The 20,826-nt window shown below is 36.7% G+C and overlaps 1 protein-coding gene across 7 annotated transcripts in view; it reads right to left on the bottom strand.

Moving 5' to 3' along the window:
• Positions 1-20,826, bottom strand: part of SLF2 (SMC5/6 complex localization factor 2) — a 43,536-nt gene that overhangs the window by 7,491 nt on the left and 15,219 nt on the right. For 3 of the 7 annotated variants that reach the window (XM_019636334.1, XM_019636336.1, XM_019636338.1), the window contains 12 exons: positions 18,312-18,434; positions 17,746-17,913; positions 16,635-16,737; positions 12,129-12,204; positions 11,196-11,337; positions 9,608-9,713; positions 8,811-8,987; positions 7,551-7,648; positions 6,913-7,000; positions 5,112-5,243; positions 4,597-4,674; positions 736-822 (listed from right to left, as the gene is read on the bottom strand). In XM_019636334.1, coding sequence (XP_019491879.1) covers positions 736-822; positions 4,597-4,674; positions 5,112-5,243; positions 6,913-7,000; positions 7,551-7,648; positions 8,811-8,987; positions 9,608-9,713; positions 11,196-11,337; positions 12,129-12,204; positions 16,635-16,737; positions 17,746-17,913; positions 18,312-18,434 — 1,378 coding nt within the window. Of the gene's footprint in view, positions 1-735; positions 823-4,596; positions 4,675-5,111; positions 5,244-6,912; positions 7,001-7,550; positions 7,649-8,810; positions 8,988-9,607; positions 9,714-11,195; positions 11,338-12,128; positions 12,205-16,634; positions 16,738-17,745; positions 17,914-18,311; positions 18,435-20,826 lie in introns of those variants that run through there. The other 4 variants (XM_019636333.1, XM_019636335.1, XR_002123242.1 and 1 more) reach the window with 3 other exon arrangements.

Raw genomic sequence — 20,826 nt, 5'->3', positions numbered from 1 at the left:
AGCTAAGATGCTGAACAACAGCTCAACCTGGAGCTGGGCTGCCGTGAGTCACCGGCGATGGCATAGGCTGCAACCCCTGCTGCAGTGGGTTGCCATGGGTTACCATGTGTAGCCAGCAGCCAGCGTGAGTGGCCAGCAGCCACAGTGAGCGGCCATCCAGAAGCCGGCAACTGATCTGCCTCGCCTGGGAAGAGCGCAATGATGGTGTCAACTCGGGCCAGTGAAGCAACGTCCTCCACAACTAAACTGAAGAACAAAACAACAGCAACTTGTGTGTTCCCCTGCTCCCAATTCTCCAGCCCTGTTCCAATTCCCCAATAAAAATCTTTAAAAAAAAAATAAATAAAATGTATTTGCTTTGAGATTTTTTTCCTTTCACTTTCAATCTAGCTAGAAGTACTTAGAAGGTGACTTCAGTTATTAAAGGAGAAAGTTGTATTTCTAATCTTTATGTTCTAAAAAGAGGCTTATATGTTGCTCTTCTCAAATATTAATGTAACCGGGCCAGCCGAGTGGCGCAGTTGGTTAAGAGCTCATAGAAGAGTTTGAGCTCTGAGCAACAGCAGTTCAATTCCCGGCCTGAGCTGAGCTGCCGCTGAGCTGCCAACAGGTGGCAGGATGGCTCAGCTTAAAACAAAAACAAACAAACAAAAAACAAAACAAAAAAACTCAAATATTAGTGTAACAAAGGTTAAACAAAAAAACTAACAGTATGTAAGAAAAATGCACACTTACCTTAGTTCTATAAAACAGTCTTGCATCTTCCCTAATGTCACACTTAACATGCTTTTCCAAAGCCCCACAGAGGTGCACGAAGTGTTTCTGCGCAAAACCAATGTAAGGGATGAAAACTCTGAAGCATTACAAATAACTAGAGCAATTAACAATCATTTCAAAATCTACCATTCTCCAGTTAGCAATTTCTGATGCTAACCATCCAACATAATAGCAGTCGTAGCAGTGAAAGTAGTAAATGCCACAACAATGAGATTGTTATGGTTTATTGCAAGTTCATGTAAAAAATGTATACAAAAATAAGTTGTTTTTTTGCTATATATTAAAGCACATTAATGAAAATTAATCCTAGAGCTCAGACTGTGATGTAATGTACAGAAATTTAAGGAGCCCTTCTTTTATCTCTCACGAAATATTCAAATAACAGCTAACCTATTTTTTCGGTACAAACAAAACAAGCTTTAATAGTACCTTGAAAAATTAGGTGTCTTTTAAGTTTTTGAAGTGTATACTCCAAAACAGTCACTCTCACACATACGAGTATATCAAGGTTGAATATACTCAGGTGAGAATGTAAATGGACACTTTTTGGGAGGGAAATGTGATAACAGCTATTTTTGAATAATTAAAATTTGAAAAATTTATAACCTTTGATCTGGCAACTCTACTTCTAGGAATTTACCCTACAGAAATGCTTGCATAGGTTGGTAGAAATATATGAATGAGCATATTCATGTTAGCACTGTGTGTAATCACGGAAATGTAATGTCCATCAATAAGGGTTTTGAAATAATATACTTTTTAGACAAAAGTACTAATATCTTAAAGTGAAAAAAGGAAAAGTTGCAAATAATATAAATAGACTCCCTTTTTGTTAATATTATGTTAGTATATGCATAAATTATGGAGAAATTTACAGAAGGAAACTGGATTAGGGGTATTTCACTTTCTACCTTATGTGGTTGTGTAATAATTGAATTTTAAAATAATTCTCACTGATTTTTGTAATCAGAAAAAATAATTCAAAAAAAGTAAAGATCCTGAAAGAAAATTACAGATTGATGACTATATTGAGTTCCAATCAGGAAGCAAAAGTTCTCTATAGAATAGTATTTATAAAAACACATGAGGGCCGGCTGAGTGGCTTAGTTGGTTAAGAGTTGGCTTAAGAGCGTGAGCTCTGAGCAACAGGGCCGCTGTTCGATTCCCATATGGGTCAGTGACGCTGCGCCCCGAGCTGAGTTGTCGCTGAGCTGCCAACAGGTGGCAGGATGGCTCAGTTGGTGTATCAACAAGATTGCCTGTTCGATGGTGGGCTACGCCCACCCGCAACTAAGACCGAACTCGGCACCTTGAGCTGAGCTGCCGCCCAGATGGCTCAGTGGATAGAGCGTGCACTTTTTTTTTTTAATTAAGATTTTTTTTTTTAATTGGGAAATTGGGAGATGGCAACAGTGCTGGGGGACTGGGGGAAGGGAAACAGACAAGCTGCTGTCCCCTTGTTCCTCAGTCCAGCCGCGGAGGACGCCGCCCCACCGGCCCAAGTTGGCACCATCACCGCGCCCCTCCCGGGGGAGGCAGATCAGTCTCCGCCCCCGGACGGCCGCTCACTGCGGCTGCTGGCCGCCCACGCTGGCCGCTGGCTACACACGGCAGCCCATGGCAACCCACTGCCACAGGGGCTGCAGCCTACGCCGTCGCGGGCGACTCACGGCAGCCCAGCTCCAGGTTGAGCCGTTGCCCAGCATCTCAGCCGTGGAGGGCAGTGTCACTGGCCCTCACATGTGGGATCCGAACCGGGGTCCCCTGGCATCCCAAGCCAGCCCCCAACCAACATGCCACTCGGCCGGCCCGAGCGTGCACTCTTAACAAGGCTGCTGGTTCGACTCCCACATGGGATGGTGGCTACAGCTACCCGCAACTATGATTGAACACAGCACCTTGAGTTTAGTGGCCACAAGTTGCCGACGGGCAGTCAGATGGTGACTGGCACCCTCCACAATGAAGACTGAAGAACAACAACTTGGCTGGTCTCCTTCCCCAATTCCCCAACATTATTCCCCTCCCCCAAAATTCCCCAATAAAATCTTAGAAAAAAACAAAACACATGAGCCAGTCTTGTGTCCTTTTCATCATGCCTATGGAGATATTAAATTTTAAAGCAGGGGTTGGATTACCTAAAGTGTGAAACATGAGTAATTAAACAAGAACTTTCCCAGGAATATGGATTGTGGTAGTATGGGAAAAAAAGAATAATTCAAAATGAAAATCTTAACATGAAGAGGTAATTTAGAAATGCATATCCAAAGTAGCCTAACTTATCATCAACTTAATTTTTAAGGCAAATATTTCTAAAGAAGAAAAAATGTGGAGTAAGAGAAAAGATGGGAACAAATCAGCTAAGAGCTGGCCCATTTGGTATTTGGTGACTTTGATATCTTATTAATGTATTACACTGTTGCCAAGTTATTTATGATGGTTAAGTTCCACTCCAATAAACAGAATTTTTTGCAGACAAATAATTCTTTTCAGTGATATGATGTGGCTGCAAAGTTATTATTACTTCCCTCTTTCTTTCCAGTGTACACTGGGATTTCTACCAGTAGTCCCCCACTTATCCATAGTTTTGCTTTTCTGTGGTTTCAGTTACCTACAGTCAACTAATGGTTCAAAAATATTAAATGGAAATTTCCAGAAATAAATAATGCATAAGTTTTAAATTTTGCACCATTTTGGGTAGTGTGATGAAATCTCATGCCATCCTGCTCTGTTAATTCAGGACGTGAATTATCCCGTTGTCTAGCAAATCCATGCTATATACACTACCCATCTGTTCGTCACTTAGTAGCCAGTTCTGTTATCAGATCGACTGTCGTGGAATCACAGTGCTTGTGTTCAAGTTACCCTTATTTTACTTAATAATGGCCCCAAATCATAAGAGCAGTGATTCTGGCAATCTGGATGTACCAAAGAAAAGCCCTATGTATGTATAGGAAAAAACACAGTATATATATGGTTTGGTACTACCCAGTTTCAGGCATCCACTTTGGGTCTTAGAACATATCCCCCGCGGATAAGGAGGGAATACTATATAGCAAAATCCAAAGTTAAAACTTTTATTGAATTTTCTCCTATATAAATAATGTTCATAAATTGGTACAGCCACTGTGGAAAACAGTATGGAGGTTCCTCAAAAAATTAAAAATAGAGCTATCATATGATCAGCAACCCCTCTTCTGGGTATCTACCTGAAAAGTTTGAAAATATTTATTTGTAAAGATAAATGTACCCCTATGTTCACTGCAGCATTATTCTCGGTGGCCAAGACATGGAAACAACCTAAGAGTCCCTTGATGGATTGGATAAAGAAGATGTGGTACACATATACAATGGAATATTACTCAGCCACAAGGAAAGATGAAATACTGCCATTTGCGACAACATGAATGGATCTTGAGAGTATCATGCTAAGCAAAATAAGTAAGATGGAAAAAGATAAGAACCATATATCATTCACATGTGGGATATAAAACAGAAAGCAACAAACGAACAAACAAAACAAAACAAACAAACAAAAACTCACAGATACAGACAACAGTATGGTGGTTACCAGATGGGAAGGGGGGTGATGGAAGGTAGAAGAAGTTAATAAAGGGGGTCAAATATATGGTCATGAAAGGAGACTTGACTTTGGATGGTGAACACACAATGCAATATGCAGATGATATATTATAGAATTTTACACTTGAAACTTATATAACTTTATTAACCAATGTCACCCCAATAAATGTAATAAAATTAATGTTCATTCATTCCATCAATATTAAAAACAAAAACCCCAAATCACTAAAAACTACTTACCCGTTGTCTAGAAGAGAAAGAATGAGAACAACTAACTTCACCAACTAAATGAAGAAGAATGTAGGTCAGGTAATATGCCTGTTAGAACAAAATGAACAGCCATGAGTGAGTTAGCAGAGATGTCATCTCGTTTACACAGTAGGAAAGCTGCCAAGGAAGGATTAAGGATTTGCTAAAGTTAACTAAGCTAGTAAGCAGGGGAAAGCCATGAATTGAACCAAGGCTTTCTGATTTCTAACTCAAGAGCACTGCTTTTAGCTCACAACTGCTAAGTAAAGGGCTACAAAAAATACTCCCAGTATTAAATTACCAACAACCATCCTTTTACCTGAATTCTCAACTTTCAAGTTTACCAAAGAATTTTATGACAGCAATAAAAAATATCATTCACTTTATTATAACTGTGTAGCTAGTCTCTAAATCCAGAAATGCCTATGTTATATCAATCTATGGTTAGGAATGTGATATCAGTTATGCTCGGATGTACTCTTTTGAGATGATCTAGCCTTGGATACCTGCTTTTCCAGTTCCAAATGAAGACTGTCATCAATGGTGCCATTTGGTTGTTCAGCTCTTTTCTTCAAGACCATTTTCTTCAACAAGTCAGAAGGCTTCATTTGTACCAGATAGCGATGTAGGACTGATACCTATCAAAATAAAGAGAATACACTGAACAACATTAAGCAATACAGTTGCTCTTTCTTAGGTTACTTTTTTTCAGTGTGTTCTCTATTCATTTTGCCTTCTCTAATTTGGTCCCTTTAGCTTTCTTTATAGTCCAGTAATACCCATTCTCCTTTACTTAAAAGTCCTCAATTGCTTAAAAGGGGTTTTAAATGAAACTAGTACTTGTAATTGAGGATAAAAGCTTGAAGAGGAGGCCAAATGGCATTACAATAGAGGTCAAAGAGAGTGCTTTCTCTGTGAAGTTATTTGAAAGTCAGCAAAATTGAGTCTCCCTGTGAGCAGAAGTCACTGAATTCTGAAAAGAATTCTCTTTTGATAACTGTAAATATCACTGAAAGGATTGAGAGCTATCTGATAATGACCCTGGTGACTCAGAAGTGGTCCCCATATATCTGGAATCAAATCTATCTCAGTTCTACTAATGCAGAAACCAGTTGTCTTTTTCTTTTAAGATTTTATTGGGGAATTGGGGGAGGGGAACAGTGTTGGGGAATTGGGGAAGGGGAACAGCCAAGTTGTTGTCCTTCAATCTTAGTTGTGGAGGGCGCAGCTAGCTCAGCTCCAAGTTCAGTCGTCGCTATTCGGCCGCCTATCGGCAGCTTGTGGCCGCTCAGCTCAAGGTGCCAAGTTCAATCTTAGCTGTGGGTGGCCATAGCCCACCATCCCATGTGGGAGTCGAACCAGCAACCTTGTTGTTAGGAGCAGGTGCTCTCACCAGATGAGCCATCCTGCCACCTGAAAGCAGCTCAGCTTGGGTGCAGCTCACTGGCCCATGCGGGAATCGAACCAGCAACCCTGTTGCTCAGAGCTTGCGCTCTTAACCAACTGAGTCACTTGGCTGGCCCCCAGTTGTCTTTTTTAATCTCTCTATTCCACAGCACCTTGTGCATACTTCTATCACTGCTCTTACTCTACTTACTATACCACAATGCTTGGTTTGTTTCAACACTAGATTATGTTTTCAAGGGCAGAGGATCTAATTCATTTTCTTTATCCCTAGTAGAGTACCTTGTACTGAACTGCAATTCAAACAAGAACACCACATCTAGGTCAGGTTCTATGTTGAGTTTTCAAATCCAACTATGATAGCTCCATTAGTGCTAAAAATGTTTATAAAAAGCCTTCAAGACCTCTCGGAGTGGAACGTCCATAGGACATATTTATACACACTCATATATACAAGATATATTCACTACTGAACAAGCACAGAAAGGCAACCACTTTTAAGCTCTACGATTTAAAGATTACTTAATATTAAAACAGGTACAAGATGTAATTAATGTGTAATAGTTTTGCAATTTCTAGTCTTGTGATAAAATTGCTAACCCTGATAAGGTGAACTAATTTAATAAATAATCTCATATTTAACACATTATAATTTTCCCAATAGTTTTTATATATTAATTCATCTAAATGTCCACAACAATCCTAATGAGATGGTAGTAGGTGTGATACCATCTCCATTTCACAGTTGAAGAAACTATATCTCACTGGTTAGGTATCATTCTAAAGATTATATAGTACTATATCTAAGAGTTGAAATCTGACCCAAGACTTTTGACTTAGGATCCATCAATTTTCTCACTACATTTTCCATTTATTAAAAGAAAACAAAAATGTTATTTATACCTTCAGATTGTTGGCATTAGGGATATCTTCATGTTTATCATCCAAAAGCTTTGAAATAATGACTAGGCTGAGGCACTGTCTCAGTTGCCTGGAATTAGAATTTAAAAGTACTTAGAATGTATTTTTATCAATACTGCTTGAGAAGCCAATGAATGAGCCAAAAGAAGTTCTTCTAGTCCTAACTGGAAACATAGCTAATGTTTCAAGAGAAGGCTGTACTAGAACATATAAGCTTTAATAGAATAGTAAAATTTTCATGTAAAGTTAGAGTTGCCTGAGACTCAGGCAAATCATTAAGAGCCTTTATCTTTGACCCTGCTGACTGACTGATAGAAAATCTATTTTATTGATAGAATTTCTTTTTACTAAAGCAAAAAAATGCTAATTCATATTCATTTCCATGGTATATGGCCATCTATTTTAAGTTATTAGGTAAGCTAAAATAAAAAATCAAGAATACTATAAAATGATCTAAGTATTAGAATCAGGCTGTCAATACCTTTTCCCACAGATGAATATGGAATAAAAGACTCTGATCTAACTTTCAAAGAATTGTGAATGGAAATAAAGGCCCAAAGCATTTCATTAATGTAAACATTATACATTTTTCTTAATGTTTAATTCTCACTTTTTAATACCTTCCACGTGATGTCCAGTTAGGGACCAGCTGTACCAACCACAGAAGATTGTGGGGATGACTGGAGAGTTCATTTATGGCCAGACAGAGTTCAGACACCTGAAAACAAAGAACAAGTTAAGATTTTTCAAACAGGTCAGTGGATTCAAACATCCAACAGACCATCCATACCCTTTTTTGCTATAACGTAAGCATTACAAAAAGATCACTCATCTTTAGAAATAGCATGGAGACCAGTACCTGCTAAAACATACACAGTACACAGATTAATCTCTATAACAGATTGAACAGATACATTTATCCGAATTTTGCTTGGTTTTCATGTTTTGTGTTATATTATGTCTACATGTATTTAAACAGTCCTTCTTGGAAAAATAAAGTGATCTAAATACAAATACCAGTCTCCAAAGGTGTATAATGAGAGTTGTACAAGACCATATATCTTCCTGATCTGGGATTTCTTGCACTTTAAGGATCCTCAACTATTCCAGTATTTAAAGTCAAAATAACCCCTGACTAGGGGAAAGAAGTATGGAATGAGGGTAACAGATGAGACAAGATTATGTCTTGATAATTACTGAAGCTGGGTGATGGGTATTTAGGGGTTTGTTACACTCTTCCCCCTACTTTTGTAGTTGTTTGAAATTTTCCACCCAGAAAAGTTGAAAAATATAATTTAAAATATCTAACAAAAATTATACATGTTTAGCCTCAATACGGCTGCAGAAGTTCAACTCAAATTCTTATTGTATGTGTGACTCGCTCCATCATTTCTTTTAGGTCTCTACTCAAAGGTCACTTTAAAAAGGCCTTCTCTGATTGCCTCATCTGCAATAGCAGAGCATCCCTGCTTTGCTACTCTTTATATCCATGTCTTGCTTTATTTTATTTGTAGCCCTTTTATAACTTGACATATTATAATCTATATACACTTCATTATCTAACCCTTTGACTAGGATAAAACCGCCATGAGTGCAAGGGCTTTGTCTTTTTCACAGCTGTATCTCTAGCATTAATGCTTGATCCATAGTAAATCCCCAGTAAACACCTTTTTTTGGTGGAATGAATAGCTCTTGTTTTAGAGAAGATTCAGTTATGAATTTAAATAATACAGTCCCAGCAAAGACAGTCCCTTCATCAGTTTATTTTTCACCTGCTGAAAATCTTAACTGAGGTTAGACACTGTTCTGCATGCACTATGAAAGTCAAATTGTGATGTTATACAAAAAAAAACCAGTACTAAAGTTTTAAGTAATGTTACCTTTGTGTTCCAATCTCTGATATTTTTCATCAGGTTTATCAGGAGGCTTTGAAAGTCTACTAGAGGAATTTGCTTCAGCTGTTTTTCCAAACTAATTTTAAACAACATTAAAATCAGCAACACTATTTCGCGATCCGTGTAACCTTCTGGATGTATAGATGTACATAAGCCTAGAAACTTTAACACAATGCAGAGACAAAACAACCTGAGTTTTAGTTTACTTGAGTTTAAAATAAAAACTTTATAACAAAAAATGCAAAAGAGAATTGTGTAGAAAACAAATCAGCTGTCTAGAAAAAAGAAAGCCAGAAATACTCAGGTCAGTAATTGAATTAAATGATAAGTATTTTCTTCTGCATCTTTCAATTTCAAGGTTTTCTTTTTAATGGTTCAATATCTTTGATTTGATTCAGCCACTAAAAATGTTTTAACATTGTTATTAATTCTTGATCACTAAGTTATATTGTAATATTTTTTCTTCATACATCTTAATTTAAAAAAATTATTTGTTTAAAAAATATTAGTCTCAAATGCTTCTTGATAAAAGTATTCCTAGAACTATTTTAAACACTTAATTCTGACCTAGAGATCCCTTTCACTCCTAATATTTTTTTTTTACTCCTAATATTAAAACAAAAATAAAACAACCAAAAAAACCTTTAAATACAAAGATTATTACTAAGAAATTTCAGAGACTGGAAATCACTTGTGAGTTTTTAAAAAACCATTAACCATAAAATGGTTTCAAATGGTTCTAGCTCTGTGCTAAAGACATACAAAAGAGTTTTTTTTCTTACCTTAACTACATTTAAAATGTTAGTTTCAGGAAATGTTGAAAAAATTGGCTTAGAACATAAATCTTCACTTCCTTCCCTATCCAGTGTCATCTGTGTTTCAGAACTACTGAAAAGTGAATAAAGTAACATGAAATTAGGCACAATATAAATATTTTAAGAAATACTGAACAAAAAGGAAGTTTTATTGAGGTATAATTTACATACAATTAAAGGAATATACCTGTTTTAAGTTTTGATAAATGTATATACTATTGTAATCACCATCCAAATCAAGAAACACAACATTTCCGTTACCCTCAAAAGTCCCTTCATGCCAGATTCAAGCCAATCCACTATCTCCCACTCCAAGTAAACACTAATCTGATTTCTCTCTCTATGCATTAGTTTTTCGTTCTCCAGCTACTTTTTATAAGGGACTATCCTCAAGGCTCTTGGTGTCAGAAAGCTATGTAGAAGGTGGCTCTGACTATAAAGAACTCATAATATTTAAAGGCTTCACAGAGTAGCCTAAAGAAACTGCCACAGCAATATAAAGAAACAATTCTAAGTACCCCAATTTTGGTTGAAGTAATCAGTGAAAGTTCATGGAAAACAACCCATGAACTTGGCCTTCAAAAGATAGATATTTTCCTGAATAAATAATACCTTCATATAGTTAAGAAGTCAAGAGGTACCAAGGCACTGTATGTTGTGAAGAACTGTCCTCCCAGTCAAGACCTTCAGCCTGTCATTCCTCCTCCCCGCCACTACTACTAGTTTTAATCTTTCCTTCCACAGGCATTTTATTTATATACAAATATATATGACTATTTGCCTCCCTTCACCTTTATTATAATGGTGGCACACTAAATATACTATGTTGTGCACATCTCTTTTTTCACTTAATATATATCTTGGAGATACTTCCACATGTGAAGAACTTTCCTGTTTTTTAAATATCTGCTTGTTAGTCCTGTGTCCCTTACTAGCTATACAACCTCGGGCAAGTTACTTAGTACATTTCTATGGCTGACTCACCAGTAAAATGGGAATGAAAATACTACCTAATAGTTGCACTGACCACTGAATGAAGTACTATATACTAAGCCCTTAGAACCATGCCTGGCACATAGTAAGCACTATGTGTTAGTACTTGTGATGATGATTATTAATGTACCATGATCTGTCCCCTAAAGATAGGCTGCCTTTTGCTCTTATTAATAGCGCTTCAACAAGGGAGACAGGTGATATTTTAAAGGTGAGGATCAGCATAAGAAAGAGCCAACGCAACAATGGCTAATATGAAGAAACAGCAAGCAAAGCAATTTGGTTAGAACAAATGGAGAGAAAAACAGAAAACAGGTCAAATCTTATTACTGCATTTTTGAATTTCAAAAAATTGTTTTCATTTTTTCCCTGATAAACATGATGATGGCTTTTAGCTTAAGACAAATGTTAGGAATGTATCTAATTCAAGATCCATTTCAACTTTGAGAGATGTTAAAAAATCAAGAATGGATATTAAACTTATCAAATGAATATTAACTGTTCTTAAATAAAAATTGTTTAAAAGAATGTTTTGGGCATTAGTTATGAAAAGAAAACTTACATTAGATTGTCTTCATTGAAGTCTGGCTGAAGATTCTCCAGAGGAAATAAAAATCTAAAACCAATTCCCATATTGAAAAATACAGCTGCTATATCAGACAATGATGGGATCCAGGGCCAAAGTGGTGAATCACTGAAGGTATCTAGTTAACAGAAGAAAATATTTTATCCCAAACCCTGGGTTCACAAACCCACAGTTGTAAGGTGATAGTCTGCATGTGATTTTATAGAAATGACAGTGATTTCACAAAAATGACAGCTGATAATGATATGTTAGCAATATATTGAGAATGATCATATAGTCATTACAAATTTTCAAATAAATATGAAGGATATGACATTTATGAACAAAATATCTGAGTGATGAATAAAAGGGTGTAAAAAGTATTATATTTTGAAGACTGGAAATAACAGTGGTAAAATACTATCGCTAACACAGGAAGATTTTAACATCTTCAGTGCCTATTTGTCCCAATCCTTAAAACAAGTGAGACAGGTAAATCGTAACGCTTGTTTCATTACAAGGGATCTCAAAGGTGAGAAATCAACTGTCACACTTTTGCAATGGATACTTTCAATCTCCTCAGTGCATAATCAGTATAATGCTGCTGCTCAACAAGAGCCAATTAAGTTAACTGACTAAATAAATAAGCTTTCAACTATTTCTACTTACCCAGCACAGTAAGCCATGACTTGGTAAATATTAAGTAAGGACTGCCACTTGCAAGATCTTATACCCTTTTTCTCAATGCAACTAGAATAATGCAAATACTCATTTTTGATTGGAGTTTCATTTCATTATTAAAGACTTTGGATTACAAAAATAATTTTTTATTCTATATTCCCAAATATCCTAACTTTTAGCAATATAAGAGACCATGTACATAGTAATAAATAATTCACAACATTAATCACAGTGAATTTATATACTCACCATTTCTAATTGTTATTTCCATCAGTGTACTTAAAATCTGCATGGACACAATACAGTCTGTATGAACTGACATCATCTGTCACAAGTAGATAAATGATAGAGTATTAAGAGAGAAGAAAGAACATGAGCATTTACTATTTGACAGGCACATATAAAGGTGTTTTATGTGCATTTCATTTAATTTTATAACCTTATAAAGTGGTCATACATCACACATATGAGCAAAAAGTCTTAGAGATTAAAATAATCTACCTGACATAATACATGAGGAGTTGGAATTTAAATCCAGGTCTGATTCCAAAGTCAGGGCCTTTTCCATTTTAATATGCTGTTTGTTTTTACAATTTTCATTTATAATTAGACAAATATAACATTTGAAACTATTAAAAAAAGAACTTTCTAGTTCATATCATAACACGAAAACCCAAAACCATAAAGGAAAAGACTGCTAGCTTAATCACAGGCAAAAATCAAACCACAAACTAGTAAAACTATCTGAAAAAATATAATATGCAAGTTAATATACCAACATATTTTTTAAAAGATGTTCAATATCACCAGTAATCAAAGAAATACAAAGAAAAATGACAAGGTATCATTAGTTGACTTTAAGACTGAGAATATTGATAATACCCAGTGTTCACAAGTGTACTAGGAAAGAGGCAGTATGCCCAGTGAGTGTAATTTCGGAAAATTTAAAAACTAAGTTGGTAATACTTATGCAAAGTTATTGTCCCTATACTTTGATCTAGTCAGCCTAGTTACATACTAATTTATATGCAGAAGCATATAATTAATATAATTTTACAAGACAATTCTTTTTTTTTTTTTTTTTTTTTAAAGATTTTTATTGGGGAATTGGGGGGATGGGAACAGTGCTGGGGAATTGGGGAAAGGGGAACAGGCAAGTTGCTGTCGTTTTGTTCTTCAATCTAGTTGTGGAGGACGTTGCTTCACTGGCCCAAGTTGGCACCATCATTGCGCTCTTCTCTGGCGAGGCAGATCAGTCGCCGGCTTCTGGACGGCCGCTCACTGCGGCTGCTGGCCGCTCACGCTGGCTGCTGGCCACACACGGTAGCCCATTGCAATCCACTGCCACAGGGACTGCAGCCCACGCCGTCGCCGGCGACTCATGGCAGCCCAGCTCCAGGTTGAGCTGTTGTTCAGCATCTCAGCTGTAGAGGGCAGTGTCACTGGCCCTCACATGTGGGATCCGAACCGGGGCCCTCTGGCATCCCAAGCGAGTTCTTAACCATCACGCCACTCGGCCGGCCCACAAGACAATTCTTTGAGAACAAAAGTTCAAGTTTAAAAACATTTTTTAAAGATCATATGAAAGTAATTTTAATGCGGTTTTGTAGACAAAAATATACTGTATTTCTCTTTCTCTTTGGTGCCATGGATTATGATTATAATAAATTTAAATCTAAAATGTCAGTGAGAATAACCTAGACTCTGGCTTCAATCAAGCATACATACACCTTGTGTCATTTCAAAATTATCCTATGTAAACGTGTTTGCTATGATGTTTGTGTTGTTATGCTCTGCCACTAGGGGGCAGCACCATTCAAAGGCATGTGGGACATAGGACAAGTTATAGATAACAATCTTGTTGCTGGGGTGATGAATTCTAAGGTGGGCAGGCAACACAGTACTTGAGATAATTAAATAAGTGAGTAAAGACATGTATACAAAGTACTTGAGATAATTAAATAAGTGAGTAAAGACATGTATACAACAACCTAATGTCTATCAATTAAGACCGGGTTAAATCATGGTACAGCACTACAAAGGAATACTATAAAACCATTAAAAAGGATAACATCTATACTGAGATAAAAACATTTGATAATTTACTGTTATCTGAAATAACGTTATAAAACAGCACATATTTTGTTTATGTTGTTATACTGAAATCTATGTACACACAGAGAACAATCTAGAAAACACTAAAATTTAACAGCCTCTGGAAATTGGGAGTTCAGCCTTCTTTTTTATTTTAATCTCCTTTCTATTTTACTTGAACATCTCACAATCAAATGTGATTTCCCTCTGAAAATAGTAAAAAAAAAAAAAAAAAGTAAAGTGTCTTTCTGGTCTACTACATTTAGATACTCATAAGATCACGAAGATGCAAACATTTTACTTACATTATAACAATTAAATTCACAAAATATTAGTTAGGACTACAGCATTAAAGTGAATTCTGACATACTTTGTAAAAAAACACTTGTAAGTTCGTAAGTCTCTCCATTATGAAAAATGTACTTGGAATTGGAAAGGAGAAATGAGACAAAGTATTTTACATAGAAAAAGTGCTTAACGAATGATTATTAGTTTGATTTTCAAAAAATAAATAAGAAGAGTATTAAAAAACTGCTTATACAAAAATAGGCTTCTATGTCATCATTAGGATTTTAAAGGCTTAATGATGGGCCCACATCAAGAAGATAAAAATTAATACAGATAAATGCAAAGTCTTACTTGTAAGTTTATGAAAAGATATATTACATAATTTAGAGAATAATGAAGCTCTGGCGTGAAAGCAAATGAAGTCTTGAATGGTAATAAACAGAAATATGTGGGTGGGGTAGATGGGTAAAAGTCTCGCTGGAAATGGCTAGTAAGAAAGACCTTATCTGGAACATATGTCCATATATGGGGGGGAGGGAAGAAATACTTTAGGAGTGACACTGACAAACTAAAGGTCTTCAGAAAGATGATCAGTAAAGGGACTGGAAATTTAGTGACTGCAGAATGTTTAGTGTGGGAAGAGATAACGACCATGATAGTTTTCTAAAAATAACAGGACAGTTAAGACAGATGAGGCATATTCTGGGAAGCTATAGAAAAGATAATTAGTACCACTAGATAAAAACTGTATGTAGGGAGGCAACTTTTCATTTAATTAGGACTGCTAAAAAAAATTACTGGGGTCCAAGTAGTCTGCTCCTAACCACTGGAAGCAAATGCTCCTGCCCCATAGTCTGCACCACCTGTTATTCTCTGCCTAGGATACTCTTCTCCCACACAGTGGCAAGGCTCATTCCACCCCTTTCTTCAGGTCTCTACCCAGACCACACTTATCAGTAAGGCATTCATCAACTACTATATAAATATATATTTAAATGTATTTAAAAAGCAAACTTTCAGGCCGGCAGAGTGGCGCGATGGTTAAGAACTGGCTTGGGACACCAGAGGGCCCCGGTTCGGATCCCACATATGAGTGCCAGTGACACTGCCCTCCACAGCTAAGATGCTGAACAACAGCTCAACCTGGAGCTGGGCTGCCATGAGTCACTGGCGACGGCGTAGGCTGCAGCCCCTTGGCAGTGGGTTGCCATGGGCTACCGTACGTAGCCAGAAGTCAGTGTGAGCAGCCAGCAGCTGCAGTGAGCGGCCGTCCAGAAGCCAGCGACTGATCTGCCTCGCCTGGGAAGAGCGCAATGATGGTGCCAACTTGGGCCAGTGAAGCAACGTCCTCCACAACTAGACTGAAGAACAAAACAACAGCAACTTGTCTGTTCCCCTTCCCCCAATTCCCCACCGCTGTTCCCATCCTCCCAATTCCCCAATTAAAAAAAAAAAAAAATCTAAGAAGCAAACTTTCCCACCCTGATAGTCTCTACATTTACCTTAGCCTGCTTTTTATTCATAGCTCTTACTATCTGACATAATAAACCTATAAATGTGCATACACACATTTATTGTCTGTTTCCTCTTTACTAGAATGTGGATTTCATGAGATCAGAATCACTGATTTTTTTCATTGCTGTTCTCTCTAGTGTCTGGCACAGTTGGCACTCAAAAATGCCAGCTATGTGAAAAAAATGAATGAAGGGCTGAACTGGAATATCTAGTTCTTGCCAAATATGAGATTCTTTGAAATAATATTTTAAAGCCCAAAATAGAAACTCCATGTTTATCCCACTTCCCACTTCACATATCAGAATTATAGTTCTCTGATACCACTGATATTGATAAAGTTACCATGTAGCTAGTACAAAAATTAAGATAATTATTTAAGTGGATTTAAGAATTAAATATGAATGGGGAAGAAAAACACTCAGTTGGATTTGCATACCAAAAAAATATGTGAATGGGGAAATATTAGTATCTAAGTCAAATCCTAGAAATGTATGCAGGCTGGGGGAAAAAAGGGTAAAAAATAAAAAACCAAACACCTCAGGTATGTAAGCATTAGAAGATCTCTTTTGAAACTATAATAGTGATTTACCAATGTGATGAAATGTCTCAGGTACAAATAACATTAATGACATGTTAGGTACAACCAACATTATCCTGCACACTGCCTGCATTAGTAGCATTTTCTTTATAATCTCTTTACATTGACTCTTTTGCCTGTTCTCAACCAATGAAATCATGGGTTTGATGTGCTGTATTTTTTTTCTCTAGTAATGCGCAAATAAGATTATATTCTAAAAGTTTGTTTTTAGCTGGGAGATACAGTAGGAGGCAATTATACCCCCCAAATATTTCTCTTACCCGAAACAGCCACTTTAACACAGGTACAGGACACTGGACATAGTGATAAGCAGAGGTAAGGAAGCCTTGTGTTGTCAAAAAAATCTGATCTGTTTTTCCTGATCTGAAAAAATACAGTAAAAAAAAATCAGTATCACTGCTACCTCCATGGCAAGCAACTTCTACCACCTTCACATCTGACACAATCAGGGAAATGAACAAGCAAACCATTCTTAAGTTCATGGAGGTGCATTCTACCCCAGTATGAATGGGTTACTCATGAAAGAAATTCAACTGATGGCCTAAAGCTGATCCAATCTGTTGGGTTTGTCCTAGATTGATCTGGCGGACAAATCTACATTAGCTGACAGTGTTGAGAAGGAGCTTATTAAGCCTCAGGATTCTGCTTTTGCCAGCTTGGGTTTGTACTTCCATAAAATTCAGCACCAGAATTAATGTGATCTCTTTGGATCTGAAATACCATTCACCAAAATAAGTTTTGCATTAATATGAAAGTAAAGTATTTATTGTGGTAGAGACTGCTAGTTAGTTGCCTATCCCAACATCTATCTTTGCCTTTCCTCTTGGTAACTAAGCCCTGATTTTTAGCTGGGCACACTGGCTGCCTGAACTAAAAATCACTTCCCAGCCTTCCTCGCAGCTGGTGTGGCCATGCTAAGTTCTACCCCACAAACCATAAGTAGAGATGTTGTGTGGGATTTCGGGGAATTTTAATGTAAAGGCCTGAGGAGCTCCAGTAGCACCTGAAACAACCAAGTGCTAAAGATGGCAAAGAATAAAGATTAAATGATGAATATAATCTTCCCTTCCTACTTCTGAATCTTTCACGTAAGAAAGAAATATACCTCTCTTATTTAAGCCTCTGTTATTTTGAGTCACTGTTATTATATACTGATCTCAATCCTAACTAATAAAGGCAGGTGATGTGCCAAATGACTATCTTATATTGCTTCCTATAATTAAATAATAAAACACAAAGGGCAATAGTAATAGTAAGAGGATCACGAAATTGGATAGGTCATAATAGAAATTAACCTTTTAGATTACATCAGACAGAATCTTAGAGTAATTTTCATATATGAAAAAGTAAAATGTCTGTTTTTCTACTTACTTAAGAATAAGCTTTTCTACAGCACTTTGTCCAATAAAACCAGAGTCTCTTAAATCCAAGGTATACTGATTGAAAATTTTTCCGGAATTGAAGAAATTAAATATTTCTTCACCTGGATGATGATCAGGAATAGCATCAATTGTAATTGAAAATCTCTTTAGAAATTCCCTGAAATTAAAAAAAAAAAGTTACTGAATATCAAACAGTTATACTGCATATAATTTTGTATTTAGAAGTTGGGTGCAAAACAAGCTTTTCTTAGGACCAATGTTAATCCCAGGTTAGAAGACTAGCAAGAGAACATGTGTTTTTCGCCTCACACTTTTTGCTAGTTGTTAGTCCAAAGCCATTAAATGTGTCTGTGTGAAAAGAAATAACAACCAGTAGAAAAGATAAACGATGTAAGTTGGCCAAAACATTTGCCTTTCAAATCCATCACAGATGGATCAGAAGACCATCACAGATTGTCTACTAAGTAAATAACCATCAATGGCCCATTTATTTTACAAAAACAAATTTTAAAATGTATAAACTTAATAGGGTATACATTATGAAAAACAGTGTACCTGTGCTCTTCAAAGAGGTCACCCTCATCATCTGTACTGTCTTGATCTCCGATTCTGATTGGGGATTTAATGCCTCGGCCCTGCCTTATGTCTTCCTGTAGTTGCTTCTGCAGTTCATCTAGCCTGAGAATTGAAAGAATATTATAATATATGATTTGCCCTAAAAATGTACCACCAACACTGCACAAAATAAAAAACCTTTAGTTTATGTCTAAGAGCAGCACCAAGGAATACTTTTATTAAGTACCTGTCATAAGACAAACTTTATATACACTATAGGTCAAATCACATCTGCCAAATATGTCATGATATACGACAGAGTATACACAATTTTCACCAAACACAGAAAATCTATTTTAGATCTTAGGCTTTTCCCCAGCTAATGATAAGGCATTAGAACAGTGTTTCATTGCATCAAAGATTTGAATATTTCTTTATAGCTAGGACTTCAAGAATGATGCCCAAATCATTTAGAAAAAGGGGAAGTAAAAATGGGAAAGAATAAACACCACTAATTTGATTATCCCATCTTATCTTTAATGCTCATTTTTACTTCTAGTAGACAACAACCTGATATTGTTAATTAGGATTCCTAGCAGTAGTCATTATCATTACAACACCTAACCCTTACTGAGCACTTACTATGTGACAGGCACTGTACTAAGAGTTTTAATTATTAACACTTTTAACCCTCATAACAACCCTATGTGGTAGTTTACGATTACCCATTTTATATATGAGGAAACAGACATTGGAAAAGCTACTTTGCTCAAACTCACAATGCGAGGAGCCAGGGATTCAAAACCAGAGAGTCTAGTTCTAAAGTCCTTGTTTATACTGTTTACCAAGATTAAATTACTTTAACCAAGGTCCATATTCCCAGCTCCAGCCCCATACTAGACGAGTATAATACAGCAGTAAATGTACTGCTCTATCACTACAGGAAAGAGTCAATCATCAGATCAAACTACCTTCTGCCTTTGGTCTGTGCAATGTTCAATTTTAAATAAGAAACTTCAGATCTGACATCACAGATTACATGAATTCAGGAAATGTTTAAAGAATCTTACAATAGAAACAATTTCTCTAATTACATTCAGAAAGGGGAACACTTCTGACCTACTCAGTACCTGCAATTCCTATAGCTAGCTACTTAGTTATCAAGTTTGAGACACATATATAACAACTTCAAGCCAGGTGAGCTTTTAGTGAAGTTCTCTGGGCTAGTTTCAAGGATAGTCCTTGAACTAATAAGGAATATATTTCCCTGCCTCTCATTAGCAAAAGCAGTTTGCAATTAGTCACACACATTTCATTAGGGTCATTATGATCCTCAAACTTTTTGATTTCTCTATGTGTGCATGTAGGAGGGTGTCAGTCATAATTCTAAACATTTTCCTCAAAAGAGTAGCTCGATATAGAAATAACATGTTTGGTTATGCTGGTTTTAAAACTTGAACTAGGCAGGCATACAAACATTTAAAAAAATTCTACCTATGCAAATGATAAAAAACCCAAAAATTCAATTAAAAAAATGAGCAAAGGATCTGAATAGACATTTCTCCAAAGAAGCTATACAAATGCCAGTAAGGACATGAAAAGATGCTCAACATTTTTAATCACCAGGGAAATGCAAATCAAAATCATAATGAGACAGCACTTCATACTTGTTAGAATGGCTATTATCAAAGAAGAACTGGACAATACCAAGACTTGATAAGGATGTGGAGAAACCGGAACCTTTGTGCAAAGCTGGTGGAAATGTAAAATGGTGTAGCCACTATGAAAAACAGTATGGCAGTTCCTCAAAAAATTATGCATAGAATTACCATATAATCCAGCAATTCCACTTCTGGGTTCATGCCCAAAAGAACTGAAAGTGGGCACTTGAAGAGATACTGGTACATCCATGTTCACAGCAGCAATATTTACAAAAAATAGAAGCAACCTAAGTGTCCGTTGATAGATGAACAAAATATGTGGCATATACATACAAAGGAATGTTATTCAGCCTTAAAAAGGAAGAAAATTCTGACACATGCTACATGTATGAACCCTACATAAGTGACATAAGTGAAATAAGCCAGTCATAAAAGGACAAATGCTTACAATCCCATTTATATGAAGTGCCTAGAACAATTTCATAGACAGTGAGCAGAATGGTAATTGTGCCAGGGGGATTGGATGAGAGGGGAGAATGAGGAGTTATTGTTTAATGGGTATGGAATTCTGGTTAGGGAAGATGAAAAAAAAAAAAGTTCTGAAGATGGATGTTGGTGATGGCTGCATAACAGTGTACAGGTACTTAATGCCAGTGAACTGCACATTTAAAAATGATTAAAATGGGGCCGGCCGAATGGCGCGCTGGTTAAGAGCTGGCTTGGGATGCCAGCTCTGAGTATCAGGGCCCCGGTTCAGATCCCACATGAGGGCCAGTGACACTGCCCTCTACAGCTAAGATGGTGAACAACAACTCGATCGGGAGCTGGGCTGCCATGAGTTGACGGCGTAGGCT

Source organism: Hipposideros armiger, unplaced genomic scaffold, assembly GCF_001890085.2.
Source record: "Hipposideros armiger isolate ML-2016 unplaced genomic scaffold, ASM189008v1 scaffold_28, whole genome shotgun sequence".
In the NCBI taxonomy this organism is placed as follows: Eukaryota; Metazoa; Chordata; class Mammalia; order Chiroptera; family Hipposideridae; genus Hipposideros; species Hipposideros armiger.
This window is presented reverse-complemented; position numbering and strand designations above follow the sequence as displayed.